Here is a 20,679-nt window from a genome sequence, read left to right on the forward strand (position 1 = left end):
TTTAGAGTATTATCTTACCTAATTGCCCACCATTCAGTCCCATGGTATACACTGCTTCTCTAGTCCATAGCACTGTATGGAATCTGCCTGCAGCCACTCCAACCACTGTTCTACCTTTGAGATTTTTTACCTAAATATAAAAAAGCAAAACCTCTCTCAATTCAAGTCCTAAGTTTGTCCACATACATCAAAGTTACTTGCTTATTTGACAATAACAAAGTTCTTACAACATTAAAAATTCAGAAAGGGATATTTTCAAATAACAAGACACTTCTCCATCAATGACAGGGAGGGGTGGGGGTGGAAATCTATTTTCTCTAACTGTCAAAACTTAGCGATGCTACCTTAGGCTATAATCACATCTAAAACATTAAACAGGGTAGGGCGTGGCACAACATGTAGGGGGGGGAAAGCATCCAAAGGAAGTTCAAATGCCACAAAATATTGAATTTTCACAGTACTGAAAGCTTCTATTTTAAGTACTCAGAAGGAAAGCTAAAAATTCCATCCATCGTATGCAAAATATGATATTTACTTGCATACCACACGGACCTTTTTCCCAAAAATCAGCCTTCCAAACAGGGGTGCATATCTTTAGGGGTATGGGGGCAGGGAAAGTGATTTTCTGCCAAGAATAGCAGCACTGGCATTTCTATTCAGGCAGCATGGAAGAAGTCAGTTGACCTCATGGCTTATTAGACTCTAATTCTAATTACTAACTGTTCTTCACTCAACAGATGTCAACTACATACTCTCCTGTGTACAGACAACCCCCACTTAGCGCTCTTAACTGGCTCCTGAAAAAAAAAGCAATAAGCGAAACGAGTGTTAAGCAAAACCGAAAGTATTTGATGACCCAAGATGGCAACCGCAAGTGTTATAATGAAACTCACTGAGCACTAAGTGAAATCAGGTATTTCAAATGAGAGTTATAGCAAAATTGCACTAAGCGAAATAGTGCTAAGCAGGGGTTGCCTGTAATGGTCTTAATGATGGCACCACTCAAGCTATCCTTTCTTTGGCAGTTTGGTGGAAGAATTTATAATTTAACTACTCCTGGCCTCTCTCCTATTTACAGCCCTGAAGACTATTTTTAGATATTTTCAAAATCATAGATCTGTCCAGGGACTCCAATCTTCAGCAGCAGCTACAATTTCAGTTTTTTGGCCCAGCTGATGACAATTCAGCTGTGAAATGGTTAAAACTCTATTTTTTGCTTGACCAGGAAGGGAAGGGGAAGCAAGGGAAGGGAAGGGGAAGCAAACTGAAGATTAGGCTCAATCCTCATTATACGTGGCTGTAACACTGGAATAATCTTTTTTCTTCATTCTGTCTTGCCCAAAACAAGGTATGTGGGGTATGTAAAAATATACAATAATACTAAGTCATTATTATTCATGGTCGTTAAAGATCCTAAGGTAAATACTACAAACGCATAGAAGTTACACCATTCCTTGAGGCACTTCTGTCTCCCAAAATTCTCCTTTCAGTTTTGTAAGACCTGCTATTCACTCTGGGTCATTAACTGCTGCATGTTGTAGCACTGTTGAGTGCTTTCCTTGGTGTTTCACACCTAAGAAAGCTTCCCTGAAGCAGTATGTAAAGTAGTATGCACGTACTGCTTTAAAGATGCTTTGATATCTCAGAAGAAAATTACCACCTCTGACAAACTTGTTTGCTTGAAACCACTACTCACTTTGTGAAACCATCAGGAAGTGTCATTCACTGTGAAAAATTACCCAGTGTTCACTGTTCCTCTTCTTGCCTCTTAATACTTTTTTCAAAGCATTACCCATTTCTGACATTAAAATTAGGGCTGTCAAATAATTAAAAAAATTAATCGCAATTAATCACAAAATTTAAAAAATATATAATTGTGATTAAGTGCAATTTTAATTGTGCAGTTAAACAATAACAGAATCTCCATTTATTCCATTAGATAATTCTATTATTTATTTATAATTGCCAGTGCCTTGTACTCCTGACCCGCAGCCCCCTGGTACAGAGCCCCGCGCTCCTGACCCTGCCCAACCCCTGCAAGCATAGGCACCAGCCCCTGTGCCATCGGCCACAGAGCTCCCTGCTACCAAAGGGTCCACCCTATTCCCTCGTTGGACGGGAAGACGCCTCACCCTGCCTTGCCACAGCCTCAGCGCCTGGATAGCTTCCCCTAGGCACCAGCCCCCCCCACATACATGTACACACACCCTACACAGTCCCCAAGACCTGGCCTTCCAACCCCTGCCCCGCTCCATACACTTACCTGCATCCAACTGCAAAGTCTGCTCCCAGGACCCTGCCTAGCTGCTTGCTGGACACGTGTGGGCTAGCAGAAGCAAGGGGGAAAGGGTCGCTTTTCCCCCAGCACGCAGGGCCAGGCACACAGCAAAGGGGAGGAGCCACTTTTCCCTCAGCACCAGCAGTGATTAACGCAAAAATAAATTAACGCATTAATCATACCCGTTAATGGCTATTCATTGACAGCCCTAATTAAAAGAGTTTCTAGGAACAGAATACCCCAAAGCAGAGGGATGCAATCCTAACATAATACGACAGAGGACTCATTGCAGTGCCCAGCAACAATCCATGAATAAGGGTACAAAGTAATAAAAGAAAAATAAATTCCCTTAATTTAAAATAGAACCAGTAAATTGTAAAATACAACACAATCATTCTTAAATACTTAAATCCTGCGTTAGGAAAGGGGTCAAGTACTGCCGCAAACTTAGAACGCGGGCAGACCACAAATTCAAGCATCTAAAGATATAAAGAATTAAAACTAAGACTAAATATTACTAAAGAATCTAGAGAATATATTTTTAATTTGACCTCACAAATCAATTACGTTATCCCTAAAATGTTGAGAGCCTTCAGTGAGAAAAAGATCCCAGAACTGACTAACAGTTATTTTTTACCTGTCTGGGAACACTGCAGTTAGGAGGAGGAGGAAGAATGCCTAATTGGTGGAAAGTATTTAGGCCAAAGGTATAAACATATCCATCTTCTGTTAAAACAACAGTATGGTCCTTAGCTGCTGCTACCTGGGAACATTGATGGCCAATTAGACCTTCTACCAGTCTAGGAACCTATAAAAGATTGACCGAGTGTTAAAAATAAAGCCAATTACTTATGAGCCAAGTTAAAACAAACAAGCAAACAATAAAAATTCACAGAAAATCCTCACAAGAACAATAAATCCAAATTAACTCTTTAAGAAATTATGGAAATATGGTAGTTACTAGGGGTGCACCAATGGAGAGTTTTGGGGCCGATACCAATTGCCAATTTTTAAGGAGCCACATCAGCTGATAGTAATCTGATTGCCAATATGCAGCTGGGCAGCTTGGAGACTAGGTTGAGCTGATACGTCTGTTGTGGGGGAAGGGGCAGGGGAAGGGAAGGGGAACCAGGGGGATGGGGACAGATCAAGGACCCCACAGTGAGGGAGCAGGGCTGGGGCAGGCACTGCAAAGCCGGGGTGGGACACTCCACAGAGCCGTGAGCAGCTCATCTGGGGGAGGGGTGACTCCCGCCACTACACATATCCTAGGAAGGCATGGGGGCATGTGCCCCCGGATTTGCTCACAGGGTGGGAGCAGGGACAGACTCTTTCCAGTGGGGCCTGGGCCAGGCTGCACTCGAGGCTGGCAGTGCTGGGAGGGGGACTATGAGGGGGCTTCAGCCACCCCAAAATTTACTGTAGCCCCCAAGCCCCACCCCCAGTGCTGGCACCGCCCGCACTGAGCGCAACCCAGCCCCCACCTCCCCCCAGGAAGAGCCCAGCACAGCCCCGGCCCCAGCCTGCAACAGCAACCTGCCCTCACACCGCACGCACATCCAAGGGGCACATTCCTACTCCATGCCCTCCCAGGGTGCATGCAGCAGCAGGAGCTGCTCCCACCCCGGACGAGCCACAACTCTGTCCTGCACCCCTCCCCAGGTGTGCAGTGCCTGCCCCGCCCCTCGCACAGCTCCACTCCCCACCCCTCACAGTGGGGGCCTCCATCTGCCCCCACCACACCCCTTGCATTCCTCCACAACAGATTTACCAACCAGATGCTGTTCTCCAAGCCACCGGGCTAGGCTCCTGGCCACATACATGCTGCAGCTGTGCCCATGCACGGGGCATTTATCGACCACTTCAGCCAAAAAAAGCTGGTTGCTGATACTGTCAATTTTCCCTATATCACTGCTGATCCAATATGGGACAGATGTATAGGAGCACCTTTAATAGGGATCTACTTAAATCGTGGTGAGTCAAAGGGTTTTTCACGGCCCGCTCACAGCACACAGAGCCCATTTTGCAGGTATATTGCAGCAGCCCTGCCCCTCGGCACTGACTGATAAAGAGGCCCCAAGGGAGGGACAAGGGACAAGGGGGAGGCCACCATCTTAATTGCTGGCTGTTCTGTGTGTCACCCCTCAGCTCTGATTGGCAGAGAAGCCCCACCAGGGGGAAAAGGGATAAAGGCGGAGCCGTCATCTTGTCAGATGCCCTTCACACCGCCCCACCAGCCAGCACCTTCTGATCCCAGCAGTGAGGTTTTGGTCGATTTCTTGAACAATCCCAGATGTTGTAGTTTCTGTGAAATCCATAAATTAACTAGGTCCTTATTTCTATATTACATTGTGTATCACTATCACATGGAGATCATATTAATACAAAAAGATACTTTTTACATTACTTTGAAACACATCTACAGCAATCTTTGCACTAAGTCAACTGTCCAGAAAGAATTTTTTTTTTTTTTTAAATACACCAGTACATCTGAATGGTTTGACAGCCACAGTTAGGAGAAATTAAAAAAAAAACAAAAAAACAACCAGGATGAGTGGAAGGACAGGAAAGACAGGAGGAATCAAAACCTGTCAGGGAAAGGCTTCCATCTTTCTCCTACATACATGATTTTTCCCTCTTAGATTATAATGGTGCAGGCTCAAAAATGTCAAAAACATGTAGAGCTACAGCATTATCCCATAAAGAGAAGAATCCAAATTCTCCAAGATAATTGCTTCTACACCTGCTCAGAAAAACAATTTTAAAACTAAAACAACAATTCACAACACGTTTTAAGTTTTTCTACAACATCCATCATACATCAAAACCCACAGGAAAGTCTTTAACACTTTTCATGAGATAGCTAGTATTTAAAACCCTGGTTTTAGAAGAGATATTAAACATTCCCCAAATAATTCTGCTAGCCTATATTCGTGAGATGTGCAACATTTATTGAATATAAATGGTCTAAAATTATACTGGTACTTGCATGGCACTTAGTCACTTATGGCTTGCCATTCATACGTCATAATGGTTATACTAAATCAAGCCAATAGAGCAGAGCTTTCCAAACTTTTCATGTTGGTGACACACTTTTTAGACATGCATCATTTCACGACACAGTAATTCAGTTCCGTGGGAGGGGCCAAGGGAAGCAGACGCGAGTAAGGGAGCTCCGCGGTGCCCTTCCGCAAAATTTTCTGCATTTCGCGCGACACACCTACACACTGCCGCCGACACACTAATGTGTTGCGGCACACAGTTTGGAAAGCTCTGCAATAGAGACTTCACAGAACACAATGTTGCAAGATACAAGCTTACACATCACAATTTCTCAAAACGTTGCCCACTCTCATTCTACTGACAGGTTTCTCAGAAAAAATAAATAAATAGGAAATGACCAGTAAAATTTTAGTTGCGAATGAGGTGCACAGCACCAAAATGAACTCCCAATTTTTATTCCCTGCTATGTAGTGCAATTATGCACTATGCAAAGAATATATTTAAGCATTTTAAAACTTTAAAGAAAAATTTAAAATATTAAAATTGAAAAGAGCCATTTAAATGTGATTTATCCATTGTTTTCCAAAAAATATTGTTATTCCTTAAAAAAATCCCCAAATGAATGAAAATATAAAAACCTTGACAGTGTACTTGGGAAATACTTTAATGCATTCTTAGCTTCCCTATGGGAAATTAAAATTCTCTGGTTAAATATATAGTTGTAATCTAAGATACCAGGCATGTTTGTTCGTCTCCGTGACCCAAGCGTCCTCCTTGACCGTGTCCACAAGTATAAATCTGTCCTTTCTGGGAAAGGAAGACAGAGTGAAATTTACACAGGACCACCTGAAAAAATAACATATATGTTACTGTTTAATGTCAATTCAAGTTTTCTTTGGGTTTTTTTTATTATTACTATTTAGAACAGACAGCAAGTTTACAGGAAGTCCAGTTTAAAACACAGAAAAATATTGTACAACATACTATAAAGGAAGTGTGGAGTAGCTATTTGTAAAGTTATATAAACATTTATAGAACCAATTATGAACATAATCAAATGAGTTAAAGCACTATTTTGAGAAAAATTACCTTGATCAATTAGTTTCTAAGTCTAAGAAAGAGGCAATGATTTCAAAATTGTTTCTACAAATATTAAGGAACTGAAATTGTCTCAGTTACAAATGTAAAATAATTCCTGGGCTCACACAGGACCCCAATTCTATAGCCCATCTATGAAAGCACAAAGCCTCCTCGCAAGCTGACCTGACCAGTTCATTTTGCCCATGCAAGATTTCCCTTAGGTGGCACAGGCCTCCTGCATCCGCCTCCAGCTTTGGGAGAACATCCATAAAAGTGAGGCAGAAGACAAAATAATCTTGCACCTCATGAAAGTGAGGTCAGCTTCGGCATCTATTTGTCAATGATTCATGGCTACCTGAACAGGTGCTGGAAATGATGGTACCCTCCCACCAGAAACAACCTAGTGATTAGAAAGGTCTAGGAGCCCAAAGAGCACTGAACAACTAATGTCCTTTGCTACAGTCTAGGAAACGTAGTGTAGAGCAAACAACATAAATACCTACCTCCCAGTCCTGTGCCATACCCACAAGACATTGACACATAAGCAAGTTAATTTTCATCATTTTCAGGCTGTGATAAAGCATTTACAAAAAAAGTCCTGATAAATAAGGGTTAAGAATTTAGCTCTCTCATAGCTGCATTGCACTCTGTTAGCTGTTTACTTTAAATGAAGTTTTATACCTTAATCACTAGTAATTTCATAGCTAAAATTATAAAATAGGCACTACCAGTCAACTTGTAAAGTCACTTTAAATTTATAGTAATCTAACAACACACAAAACTAGCGGACCAGACCTAATGCTTTAATAAATATACAAGTCTATGTTTAAACAACAGCAGCCTAACAAATTAACATTGCTCTGTTGGGTTTTTGTCAAGGTCACCACTATAGTCTTAAATCACAGGAGCTGTATAATAAAACACACTGAATTACACTACAACATAAGAATACAGCAAAATTATTTCCTCAGTATGCTGGTTCAACTGATAATTCTCAAGTTCCAATAATGGTTTTCATGGACAAACTGTTCATAGATGTCATAGACATTAGGGGCTGGAAGGACCTCACAAGATCAAGTCCAGCCCTCCTGCCATAGGCAGGAAGGCTGCTGGGATCAAATGATACCAGCAAGATAAGCATCCAAATGCCTTTTGAATGAATCCAGAGTAGGTGCTTGCACCACCTCTGGGGGAGTCTGTTCCAGACCCTGGACACTCGGACTGTAAAGTTTTTCCTTATGTCCAGTCTAAATCGGCCTTCAAGAAGTTTGTGGCTTAGTCCTTGTTATAATTTGGGGAGTCCTGGTGAACAACTGTTCTACCAGATCCTGGTGCACCACCCTTATAGACTGCCACCAAGTCCCCCCTGAGCCTTCTTTTCTCCAGGCTAAAGAGTAAATATAAGGTATGATATGATATACTGTGGCAACTACAGTCTTATATGAAGGACCAGGTGACTGTCAGTTTTTCCTTGTGATAAATTATCCTGCAACATACTGGACCGGTGTATGAAGCCTGAATGGAGAAAAACTTTATCAAGCTATTTCCTTAACTTCAGCTCACTGTCTAAATGACACAGGTTATTAGGAAATTAAAATAGCTTCATATGCCTGAACTGAAATATTTAGCCATGTTACCTACATGAAAGTTAATTTTGCATCAGAGCTTAAGAATTTGTCATGGCTCCCAATCAAAACGGTAATGCACGCTTTTATATTCATCAGCATCTATAAAAAGATCTGTGAATGATCCGTCCAGGTACTAAAAGGAAAATATATGGTAGGCCAATGCAGCAAGGACTGTCCATATGAGCGCTAGGAAGATCAGGTGCACTACCTAGACTAGAGGCACTCAATCCTCAGCCAGCAGGGTTCCTCAGCTCCTCACAGGTCCAAAAATTCGGTGGTAGGGAACATTGGTACTGCTCCCTTGCTGCTAAATTTTGGAACTCACGAGGAATCCTGGGCCCTGTGCTCGGCACGCAGGACCAGAAGGGGCCAGGACTAATCCAGGCCCACAGGGCTCTATCCAGCCCACAAACAGGCCCCATGTTGCTTATCAGGCCTGCTGGACCAACAAACTTTGAGCACCACTGGTCTAGACTTCTCTGCAGATGAGTTTGACTCATTACAGTAGGTGTATATAAATTATCTGTCTTTCAGGTTACGCAAGAATACGCAGATAAGGTATCTGTATTAGGTTTCAGAATACCTGTTTGATATAGAGTCCATTCCGAGGAAACAGATCCACCAATTCAGGATGGTGTTTACTCTGCTGACCACCATGACCCAAAGTAAAGTTTACGTTGTTTCCCCAAGTGTAGACTTCTGTGGGATCTACAATGCAATGACAAAATTCTACCTAAACCAGCTGCTGTATGAGAGAGAAATTAAATTTAGCTCCATTTTATGTTTAAAACTCCATTTTAAATAAAAAAGATTTATTTAAATGGAGTTTTAAAATAAGATTTTAAAATAAATAAGATTTTATTAAAACAAGTCTTTTTTTAAAAAAGAAAAATTATGGCAATTTACATTATTAAACAAGAAAGACTCAAGACCAAAGAGTGTCCCCTCCCTTACATTATTTCCCAGATTCACAAGTATTTCTTAATATTTTTTCATATAAAGCAATCACCAGTGAAAACATTTACTGTACATGTGAAGTCTTAATACAAAACTGTACAAATTACCCTACTAATTTTACAACCATGAACTGTTATACAGATCAGAATCCATACTCTAGGATCATTGTAGTTACAGATGATGGGGTATTTAAATTTTGAAGGTCTGTAAAAAAAAGTAACTTTTGCATCAAAAGAGCTTTTGCTCTTTCTTGTTCAAGAACAACTTTGTTGGGGGGAAAGACAAAAAATCTATTTCTTCTCTGACAAAAATCAAAATCAGCAGTGAAAATATAGATCTGAAAACAAGATTGCCAAATAATCCAGTACTGCTTAGAGGCAAAAAAAAGAAAAAAAATAAATAAATCATGAAATAGTGTTTAGTATTTTTTTTAAATGTACTCTAGGAATAACAGAAATAACCTAAGACATTATGCAGCCTGTAACACTGTAAATATTTAACCAGGTAGAAGAGCAAACAGATACATTATTTCCATTGCTCAAGTTAACTAAAGCTGAGGGAAAAAACCCCATGAAAAAGGAGCTTCAATAAAGGTACATAAATTAATATTTTTAAACTTATAATCTAAGAAGATGTTTATGTAGATAAGGAGAAATTTCCAAAGATTTTAACTTGTAAGAATACTCTTACATCCATATTCTCAAGGAGCCAGTTGTATCCTAGTTAACGTGTTAGCTATCATACTTACTGACTTTTAAAAAAAGGAAATTGAAAAGCTGCTCTAACAATGCTTTGAAGATTAACATAATTAGGATACTATTTCTGCTCTTAATTCTGTTGAAAACCAGGAGTAACTTAATTTAATAGACAGAATTACTTCTTAAGTCATTAAGGTCTCAATTCCCCCCTTCCCTACCCACCTCCCCTCCCCCAGAATACATGAGGATCTAAAACAAGGGTGGGGAAAATATGGCCCACAGGTACAGGTACCCCATTCCCACCTGGCCCAGGCACAGGGGTCACTCCAGGCCATGGCACATGCAGCTGGTCCCACCACCCCCAGGCACACGCAGCAGGACCGGGGTGGTGTATCAGCCAGACTCATTTCCTGGCAACAGCAGCTCCTTCCAGCTGCCGCAGCCACCACTAGACCTACTGCCCAGACACCCAGCCCATCTGCCCCACACCCAGCGTTGGGACCCACGCAGACAGGGCATGCAGCCAGGCAGATGGGATGGCGCCACAGATGGGCAGAGAGCAGCATCTGAGAGCTGGGCAGGTAGGGCCAGGTTCACAGAGCAGTGACAGTGTAGCGCCAGGCCAGAGCTGTGATCCATTCCCCGCACTGGCCTGAGACATGGCCCCGCACTGTCAGCAAGCCAAGATCCTAGACCCAGCCCCATCCCACTCATGGATGCCACTCCCCACCTGCCCACACCTCCCATCCCATCCACCTGGCTGAGCACCCTGCCCACAAGGAATCCCCGCCAGTCTCCACTGAGACCCCAGGATGGTGACAACACATGACAAGGGTCCAGGGCAGAGCCATGATCCTCTTCCCAGCAGCGTGTGGGGAGAGGATTGTAGCTCTGCCCCAGGCACCGGCCCTGGCTCAGTACTGTCACAGCCACACAATCCCAGACCAGGCCCAGCCTACTCATCCCACTCCCAGATGCCACTGCCCACCCACCCATGGCCCCATACCAGCTGCTTGGCCCAGGGCAGAGCACAGCCACTTAGAGAGCTTTGGTGACCTGTTGGGAGCAGAGGGGTTGTGGGGGAGGCTGGGCTGCGGACCTGGCCCACAACAACTCCCCAAAACTCCCTAAGTAGCTCTCAGGCCAAAATAACTGTCCACCCAAATTTAAAAGGAACAAATAGAATCACTCTTGCTTACTCTAACATTTCAATTGTTGCTAGCATCAAACGTTTCACATTTGGCACATGTGAACAAGCTTTTATTTTGCACTCAATTTATTTTGCACTATTATTTTGCACAATAATGATTACTAATGATATGGTACTTCAAGATGTGTTTAGTCAATTAAAAATAGTATGGTTTATACAGAAGCATGAGCATGCATGCACATACAGAAACGCAAGGTTGGTAGAAGACAGAGAATCCTGCAGAATGAGCTATTATTTGATGCCCTACCAGTTTTCTTGAAGATTACATAAGCTGGTCTATCCTTCATCAGAAGATCCAAGGCAGATAAACCTTCTTTATCTTGGATATACAAACCAACTCCATGCTGAATGAAAACAAAACCAAAAAAAACAAATTTACTGATTCTTTTCTCATTTCATAAAAAGGAAAGAAATGAATTTGATAAATATTCCTCCATTGTTCCAGTTAAAGTTAATATTTTCAAAATCACTATGTTCTATGAACAAGTCTCACAAACAAGATATTAAATGCAAAATTCTAAAGATGATTATAGCTTTCTAAGACTAAATTAGGGTTAACAGAAATGTACTTATTCCAAAAATAAGTCTACAAGAAGGCCCAACTGAACAGACCATCTTACTGCCTACGGAACTTTAATTATTACTAAACACATCAGCAGTCACAAGCTCCCACAACCTAAAACAAGGAAACCGGTTCGCATGCTTTCAAAAGCAGAAGTACAGCAGAATGTTAGTTAAAGTATGGAGAATCTTCTGTTTACACCAAGTGCCTTCAATGAAGGCAGCTGCTCTTCTGTAATAATTTGTTAATCACATACGTTGACCTGGTAATTGGACTCAATGTGTAAATGGTGAGTAAGGATACTAGGTCATCAAGAAACATACAGCAGAAAAGAAAGTAATAATGGGTAAACAATATTTAGGGGTTTCAAGAGATGGTGCCCATACCGGGGTAGCCAACCCAAGAAATCTCTCTCTACTGACAGGATACAAACTTTTTATTGATAACCAAAATCTTTGCTACCAACACATGTTTTTACTGATACACATTGTACATAAAATGTAAATGCCCTGCTTCCAGACCTGTTAGAAGGGATGGGTTCAGTTTTAAGGGTTTAACATCAACCATGGTAAATAAGACTGGTTGTCAGTAAAGTTTGCATTAAACTAATTTTTTCTTCAGTTAGAAAGGCAGCTTGACTGCAGCACTGGTTTTACACCAGAGGTTGCCTACTCACCCCTACACCCTGATGTCCCCCCGCCCCCCCCACCACACCCAGTCACTACTCTCTCCATCTCAGCACAGACCCTCAAAGAATGGTGGGGGGGAGGGGAGGGAGGAAGGAAGGAAGGAAAGAAGGGGTTTACAAAGCCCTGAAGAAAAAAAAAAAATACTCCCTGCAGGATGCTGGGCTCCCACTCAGACACCACATGATACTGCTGTGCTCTGTCAGAGAATCAGTGAAGCAGCTCTGGCTGCTTTGTGTGTTTACTGAAGCTAACGTTTTTTGTTTTGATTTTTATTAACTTTGAGAGCCATTTTTAGCTTGATTTTTTACTGTCTATAAATTCAGTAATTTACAAACAGTTGGCAACCCTAATCTGCTTCCTTCCCAAATTTCACAAGAAGCTAAGCCACTGTAGCCAAGAAAGAGAGAAACCTCTCTCAAGTGGCATACTACCACAAACTGAGAGCTTCCTGGAGCAAAAATTAAGCATACTTTAAACAGGATGTCTCCTCTCTTCCATATCACTGGTACCAGGGAAGGAAGATTGGGAATGAATGGCTTCAAATCCTTATACCAAAAAGGGTAACATTATTTCTTCGTGTCTGGCTCTCTTCTGCACTCTTTGCCACCAGGGACTGCTGCAATACTAAGGGAGAAAAGAAAAGGACAGGACCCCTCCCACCTTTTTCCATCTAGTCCTTTTTCCAACTGGCCAACAGGACAGAACTAGAGCCCCACTAAACAGTCAGTTTCAATCTATTTCACTTTCCCATATTTGTGTATTAATACGATGTTAGGTGTTTGAGCTGCAGACACCACAAGATAAAGTTCACTGCTCTGTTTAACTGTTTTCATTATTACAAAACACTTCTATTGATATATTTTGCAATCTACAATTTGGTGCTAAATGAATACTGGTGGAGCCCCTTGCCTATCGAAGGGGCTTCTTGCAGGTTCAGGGATCAGATTGCATGAAATCACATCCAGGATCGAGGTGTGAAATCCAAAGTTAACCCGGCACAGTTTGAAATGATTTTTCGTTAGCTATTAGGAATTAAATTTAACTATATAACGCTTGTCAGGTTTACACAGAATTAAAGGTTTCCTCAAAGGGTTTGTACCATGTTTAAAAAAAGAGTAAAAGTGTATCTTCAGTTACACTAACAAAACTCTGAATATAGAAAAAGCCATTGATACCAGACCAAACTGCACATATCTGGCACACATCAATTTAATACACAGTACATACTTAAGCTGGATACTAACCTTAAGCAATGACATAACACAATCAATGTAGCCATAGAAGATGCTTCTGTGCAAAGCTGTCCATCCAGACTCTTTGTCTTTTGCCAGTAAATCCACTCCTTTGGCCTCTGTAAGCCAATCTACCACACTTTTCTTGCCACAGGATGAAGCAAGATGGAGGACATTCCTGCCAAAAGTATCCTTTATAGTTGCTGCATTGTAGCAATGAGAAGAAAGAAAGGCTTTCACCTGGGCTTCGCTGCCTCTGGTAACTACAGAAATAACATCCAAAGCATGCTGCAAAGAGCGACACTTCAAAGTGCAGTCAGGCATGGAAGTAGTCATCTTTACTTTTCAGAACTGCTCCCTCCTTAAAAAGTAACAGCTAATAAGAATAACAAGGCACTCAGATTTTAGTACACTATAATACAGTGCCTCTGGAAATTCATGATTCCAAGTATTTAGACTCAGTTTTACAAAGCTGCCATGAGAATCTTTGTGCTGTTCGGTTTGGCACTTGAACAAAATAAATATTTTATAAATATAAAGTTATATTTATAAAGTCTTCTATTACTCCATTTTATACAAAAGTCTTCTTATTGTCCAAAGAAAAAAATCCAGAAGTCAACTAAAAGTGGGGAGGGGGATTCCCCCTCCACACTGTCTAATTCCTCTAAATCTCCATAATTGCAAGGGAGTCCTGCAAAAGAGAAAATAAGAAAGGATTATGAAACATTTAACATAAAACATCTTCAAAGGCTGAAGGTCCCAATAAGATATGCATTATAACGATGTCTGTAGGTACCAGAAAAGCCCTACTTAATAGATTCCTTTTAATACTAAGCTTTCCCACGCACAGAGTGAAATACCAATAGCCCCCTTGCTTCTCCAACAATTTAAGTTTTAGAAGCAAATAAGCCACAATCTACATCCACACTGAAACACAAAGCTTTATTTAAAGATGTGCTTTTAATTTAACAAAGTGATCAAAACATCTCAGCAGAAAAATTTAGTAAGGATAAGGAAATAATTCCAAATGTCATGCTTTCTTATGAGATTTAAAAGGATTCATAAGAATGGGAGATATCCTAGTCTAGACTCCCAGATACAGCATGAAAATAAAAATTATGCTTCACATGAAGTATAGGCAGCATTCAAACAGATACTCAGATAAGCAGGTAATAAGATGGGGAGATAGGGGAAGGAAGGCACAGTGACCTACATACACCTCTCAGGAAAATAAGACAGCTGCTCATTCTAAATTTCATAGATTTCACTGACATTAGGGCTGGAAGGGACCTCAGAAGATCATCGAGTCCAGACCCTGCCCGAAGGGCAGGAAGTCAGCTGGGGTCATAGGATCCCCGCAAGATAAGCATCCAATTTACTCTTGAAGGTGTTCAATGTAGGTGCTTGAACCACCTCCGATGGCAAGCTGTTCCAGACCTTTGGGGCTCGGACGATAAAGAAATTATTCCTTATGTCTAGCCTGAAATGGCCTTGCAGTAGTTTATAATCGCTCGACCTCATCATCCCTTGGGGCACTCTGGTGAACAAACATTCCCCCAGATACCGGTGGTCACCCCTGATAAACTTATAGGTGACCATCAGATCACCCCTGACCCTGCACTCTTCCAGGCTAAAGAGCCTCATGGCTCTCAACTTGTTGTCATAAGGTCTGTTTTCCTGACAGCTCTTCTCTGGACTCTCTCAAGCTTCTCCACATCCTTTTTGAATTGTGGAGCACAATACTGGATGTAGTACTCCAGCTGCGGCCTCACCAAAGCCGAGTACAAGGGGAGAATGACGTCCCGGGATTTGCTTGAGAAGCATCTATGGATGCAAGCCAGCATTTTGGTCGCTTTACTAGCCGCAGCATCGCACTGCAGGCTCACGTTCATCTTGTGGTCAACGATGACCCCCAAGTCTCTTTCTTCCGTAGCGCTAGCCAGTGTAGCACTGCTGAGCCTATAAGGATACTGCAGGTTTTTCCTCCCAAGGTGGAGAACTTTGCATTTTTCAGTGTTAAACACCATCAGGTTCTCGTCCACCCATTTGCTGAGCCTGTCCAGGTCAGCCTGGATCACCCCCCTGTCTTCTGGCGTGGATGCTTTGCCCCAAAGTTTGGTGTCACTGGCAAACTTGGCCAGTCCGCTTCTGACTCCAACGTCCACATCATTAATGAAGATGTTGAACAATGTGGGTCCAAGGACAGAACCTTGGGGGACCCCAGTGGTCACAAGGCACTAAGACGATTGGCTTCTGTCAACCACCACCCTCTGGGTCCGACCACAGAGCCAATTTCCCAGCCAGCGGATCGTGGTGGACCCAAGACCACAATTGGCCAGTTTTGCCAAGAGGTGATCATGGGATACCAGATCGAAGGTTTTTTTGAAGTCAAGATATATGACATCAATCTCTTCTCCCTTGTCCAGGTGATGGGTCACCTGGTTGTAGAAGGAAATGAGACTGGTCAAGCAAGACCTACCTGTAACAAACCCAGCAAATTTGAATTGCTCTTCAACCTAAAAATGGTTCAAACTAACTTTTCCAACACAAGCTTCACTCTGAGCCAAATATTATTCTCCGTTACATGTTACATTATTCTCCTTGATTTCAAGAAGGTTTGCTCACATATCAAATGTTTGGCTTTTCATTCCTAGGAATTAGATCTTTCTTTTTGTTTGTGACCTAAATCAGAGTCTGAAATGCTTGCTCCCTGAGCAGAATATACCAAAAAACAAAGGACAACAAAACATCTGCTAGATCTAGATGAACAAAATAATATTGGGCTTATGAAGATTCAGTCAAACTAGTATGCTATACCTATCAGTGCATTCATGAAAGTTGTGACATTTGTCATGGAACTGTGCGCCAGCTTTGTGTCCTATAACTTCATAAAGAAGTGATATCACTACATTACACAGAGAGACAGAGAAGACAGGCTGATGTTTTTGTCCAGGATCAGTACTGTATAGGAAGACTTTGACAGATGAAAGAAAAAGAATGGAGATATCCTGATTGTCATGCCCTCTACTTCATTAACTGAAGTTAAAAATATCAAGCATGCTAAAATAACTGTTGTAAACAATAAATTGTTTAACATTTGCAGAAAACGAATTCTAATCTCATAAACAGGACTTGCATAAGAAATCTCAATGTAAACGGAACAAACAGTATTAATATAGTAAGCCTCCTGTGACATGGGCTCTAAACAAAAGTAAACTCAAAAATATCAACTACCAAAAAACATTATTCAGGAATAATCTACAGCATGCTGTCAAATACATCCAGCCCCACAGGCTGGGTGAGGGGTGTAGGGCCAGTCTGCAGGCCAAGCTGGACCCACAGACCAGCCCCATGCAGCGCATGCCGTGAGTCAGTCCTGTGCACTGTGTGAGGTGCTCACCAGCCCTGGTTCTGGACTTGCATACAAAAATGGCACAAAGTGCATGCTGCATGAGGTGACCTGCTGGCCCAGCCCTGTGCACTCGCTCCAACATGGAGGGATGGTCCGTAGGCCCAATGTACACAAAACTACAGAGCCAACATGCAGGGCTCATCTGGCCCTTTGCTGTGTGCAGTGCACACACTAGGTCCAGCCCCATTCAATGTATGCAGCACACGCCAGCCCTGATCCAGGGATCACACTGCACATGGCACACAGGGCCAGCACGGGGTGGGTGCCAAGTGCAGCACGCTCACCGTACTGGCCCCCACACTGCGGGTACTACTTATAGCCCCAGTTCTAGCTCCACACACCATGTACAGAACCCCTGGGGCTGGTATGTGCTGCATAAGGTGCACAGGGTCAGTCTGAGACCCACAAGCTGGACTGCAGGGCTCCGTGGGCTGTATCTGACACCCCCCATCTATAATAAGACCATTTTTTTTTAGATAGCACCTGCCCAGTAATTCTAAGTCACCAGACATTGTGACAAAAACTGGTTTTGGAAAAATCCACGAATAGGGGGAACAAGGTTTAGCAAGTTATTCGTTAGGTGTTGTTCACTCAACCCTAGCTACCACTGACATTCTGAAATATTTCACAGATCAACACTGATAAGAACTATTGTTTACCATGGTTTTGTCTGCATCTTACAGGCATTTTCCATGTAATGTGTGTTGAAGGTGAGGTGCAGACAGCCAATTCTGCACCAATATGAAAGGGCCCTATGTATCATTTTGAATGATATGCAAAAGAACTGACCTAGTGATAGATACTGGCTATCAAGCCTTCATTCAAGGGACACTAACACACCTCTTTGTTCTAAGAAGGCAGAAAAAGATAGTTTTGAGAACTACGATAGCCAGTGGAAGACCAGTACACTAGACAGACAGAACTACACCTTTAACAGGCCTCCAGATACTTATTCCACTTCATAAAACCTGGAGATCCAGGATGAAAAGCAGTATGAACTAGATATTACGATGCATAATCCAATCTGTCACCCTTTGATACTGATCTATTTGTCAGAAATGATAAAAGAGGAAAAAAAGTACACATACAGAAACTGTCAAAGCTGAAGTTTTCTTCTCTTCCTATAGTCAAAAAAACCTTTTCATGTCTATAATCAGTGAAGTAATGGTCCATGCCAGGCTTCATATTAAAGTCAATGTAGGTAAAGTTCTTCTATGATCAGGCATATCTTAAATAGCAGAAGTTCTCAAGACCCTTTTGCTGGAGGTACTTCAGAGACAAAATAAGAGCAGCAAATCAGTTATAGAAAAGTAAAGAGAGACCCAGAATTTAAAAGTCAAGGTTAAGAAGAAAAAAAAAAATCGAACCACAATAGAGAAACCTACTTTAAATATTAAAATAGACAGAAAACTACTGACTTAGAAACACGTATCATCCTGTATAACAAGCCAAGAGACAAGCAGAGTTGTGTTACACTAATGTCACTATAGTGACCTTTGCTGCAAGCATGCAGAATTAGACTCTATGGATTAATTTCCTTCCAAGTCAGCCCAGCCCTGTCCATAATTATTTCAGCACTGCAAAATAACTTCTATTGGTATATCAGAATACATTTTGAATGTTTGAGAGGCACAAAGTTATAGATCAAACCTCTGAATCCTATCAAGCAAATCAATAAAGTACACATCTTGTTGCAGTGAGTAAATACATACAAATTAGGATTTCTACAGATCTACCTTGTGCTGTGTTTAAAAAAAAAAAAGACAAACAAAAACAGATTCCCAAGACTCCTTTAACATTTCTTTTGCCTGTTACCCTCATTTTTTATTTATAATAATCTGTTTTTCTTCCTTATTGTAGTTGTATTTATTGGGCTTTTAGTCATAATATGACTAGTACTCTTTTTTTTTAATTTGTTTTACTGCTACAATAGAATTGTTGGAAATCAATGTTCTAGCTTCTTTTAGAAGTACACTTTTCAAATATAACAAAACTGTTCCAGAACACAAAATAGTTCAAAAGAAAAAAGAAAAGAATTTAAAAAGAGTGACAGCATAAAGAAGCTTAGTGTTATAGCTTATTTTGCAACCACAGCAAGTTAGTTTCAGTTTGCTCCCTACTTTTCTCTGGAGCATAGGCGACGAGTCAGGGGGCACATTCTCCTCCTCTCTCTCTCCCCTCCACCCCCAAGAGCTTTGGTGCTCCCCCTGAACGAGTGCTCCAGCTGGTAGGAGGGCACAGACAGCAGTAGTGCCCTCCCTGAAACTGGCTCTGCTGGCAGCACATTAGCAGCGTGCCACATGCTGGGCGACGCCCACCAGACTCAGGAGGCGCCACTTGCCCATGCTCTGGAGCCCAGGACAGAAGTAAGGCTATAACCAGTACTGATCAAGAATTGCCCCTATGTTGCACTGTGAAAATTGCCTTAGGGCAGCAAATAGATAGAAGCCTCTTTCTAAGCCCTGAGGACAAAGATACCCATCCATAAGCTGTTTTCAGGCCTGTCTGGTGGTTTTATGGCCTTTTAGCCACTGTTGTCAAGCTACCTGATTTTACTGGCAGGTGGGGCGGCGGAAAGGAGAGACACTGAAGTTGGATGCAGGATGTCTCAAAGTAACAATGCGTGGTCACTATAGCCTGGTAACTTAATAGTTCCCCTACCACTTGACCCAGAGGAGTAAGCTCTGCCTTTACTTTAGAGAAGCAAAATTAAATTATCTGAGCCCCTCAAATACATCTTGGGGCAAAGAAATTACTAGTGGACTGAGAACGGGGAACTGGAAAGAGGCAGGAAGGAAAGGGGATTGCACCCCTCAAACACAACACGGAAACACACTTCTTCAAAATGAGGTGGAACAGTACAAAGGCAAATACAGAATTTAGCTAGATGCTCATGGGATTCAACAGTCTTGGGCTGATAGAGATGACTACGTTGCCTTTTGCCGGAATGGGAAAAATAGCTAATAAAAGTTGTGATGGCCCCATTCTAGGTGTATTCTCCAACTGCAAAATTTGTCAATAGTTCTGAAGGTGCTGAATACTACTACAGCAGAAGGAGAGGTAGATGGGTTACAACTGCACAAAAAGGATGATGAATTCCTGATGCTGATTTAAAAAAAAAAGGGGAGGGAGACATATGGATGAGATGTAAGGTAATGGAAAGTGGCAGAGGAGGAAGCCTTCCAATACTGGTATCAGCATACTCAGCGTTGGTTTCTCTGCGGTGAAGAGCTGCTGAGCCAGATTCCATACTCCTGAGATAACAGGCAGAGAAGATGTGTAACAGATTCTCCCCAACTTCATAAGACTTCCTTCTGTGTCAATAATCTCAAGTCTTCTTCCTGCTGGAATGCATTTCTAACAAATGACTAAGTATCAATGCCAGGGCCTGCAGGTAGACTTGGTGCTAAAACAGAAACAGGAACCAAACCTAGATCAGCTATTTCTGATGTTTGGGCAGGGTCAGGCACTGGCAAAACTGGCGACCAAGAAGTAAGGCTACTGGTTCCAGAATTCATTTCTACCTAAGTGTCCTTTGAAAGACTGAAGGACACAGGCACACATCAATGCCTTTCGCATTAGATCTGGAAGAATCAGATCCTATGACTGCAATGAACACAAATGCTGAAGCACTGGCTAGTAAATGCTTCTTAGGCTCAGAGGGCAAGGATCTCAAGTCATAAGAGAAGTAAGAAAGAGCAGGGAAGAGAAGAGGTTCAAATCTTTAGAATTAAATACCATTTATGAGAGCCTACTGGTATCATTGTTTGCATATGCACTCCAGTAAGTGACTAATTTACTAAGAGTCCAGCCAAAGCTGACCCGAGCAGGGTGCAAGGCCCAGAGCAAATCAGCTCACGCGGGGCTCTGCCCCTGCTCCGATCTGGGCCCCAGACCTGAAAAAGCCACTGCCGCCAATGGCAGGGGCCG

General features: G+C 42.1%; 1 protein-coding gene across 7 annotated transcripts in view; it reads right to left on the reverse strand.

Annotated features, from left to right (window-relative positions):
- Nucleotides 1-20,679, reverse strand: part of IBTK (inhibitor of Bruton tyrosine kinase) — a 92,540-nt gene that overhangs the window by 64,084 nt on the left and 7,777 nt on the right. For 5 of the 7 annotated variants that reach the window (XR_003094525.1, XR_001358190.2, XR_003094526.1 and 2 more), the window contains exons 2-7: nt 13,350-14,028; nt 11,102-11,198; nt 8,573-8,697; nt 6,017-6,127; nt 2,916-3,086; nt 19-130 (exon numbers count right to left, since the gene is read on the reverse strand). Coding sequence is in view for 4 of the 7 variants with exons in the window: in XM_006025691.3 (XP_006025753.1) it covers nt 19-130; nt 2,916-3,086; nt 6,017-6,127; nt 8,573-8,697; nt 11,102-11,198; nt 13,350-13,673 (940 nt within the window). In the remaining 3 variants the exon portion in view is untranslated. The remainder of the gene's footprint in view (nt 1-18; nt 131-2,915; nt 3,087-6,016; nt 6,128-8,572; nt 8,698-11,101; nt 11,199-13,349; nt 14,029-20,679) is intronic. The other 2 variants (XM_014520844.2, XM_025206529.1) reach the window with 2 other exon arrangements.

The sequence above is a fragment of the Alligator sinensis genome, unplaced genomic scaffold (genome assembly GCF_000455745.1).
Source record: "Alligator sinensis unplaced genomic scaffold, ASM45574v1 scaffold405_2, whole genome shotgun sequence".
Classification (NCBI taxonomy): domain Eukaryota; kingdom Metazoa; phylum Chordata; order Crocodylia; family Alligatoridae; genus Alligator; species Alligator sinensis.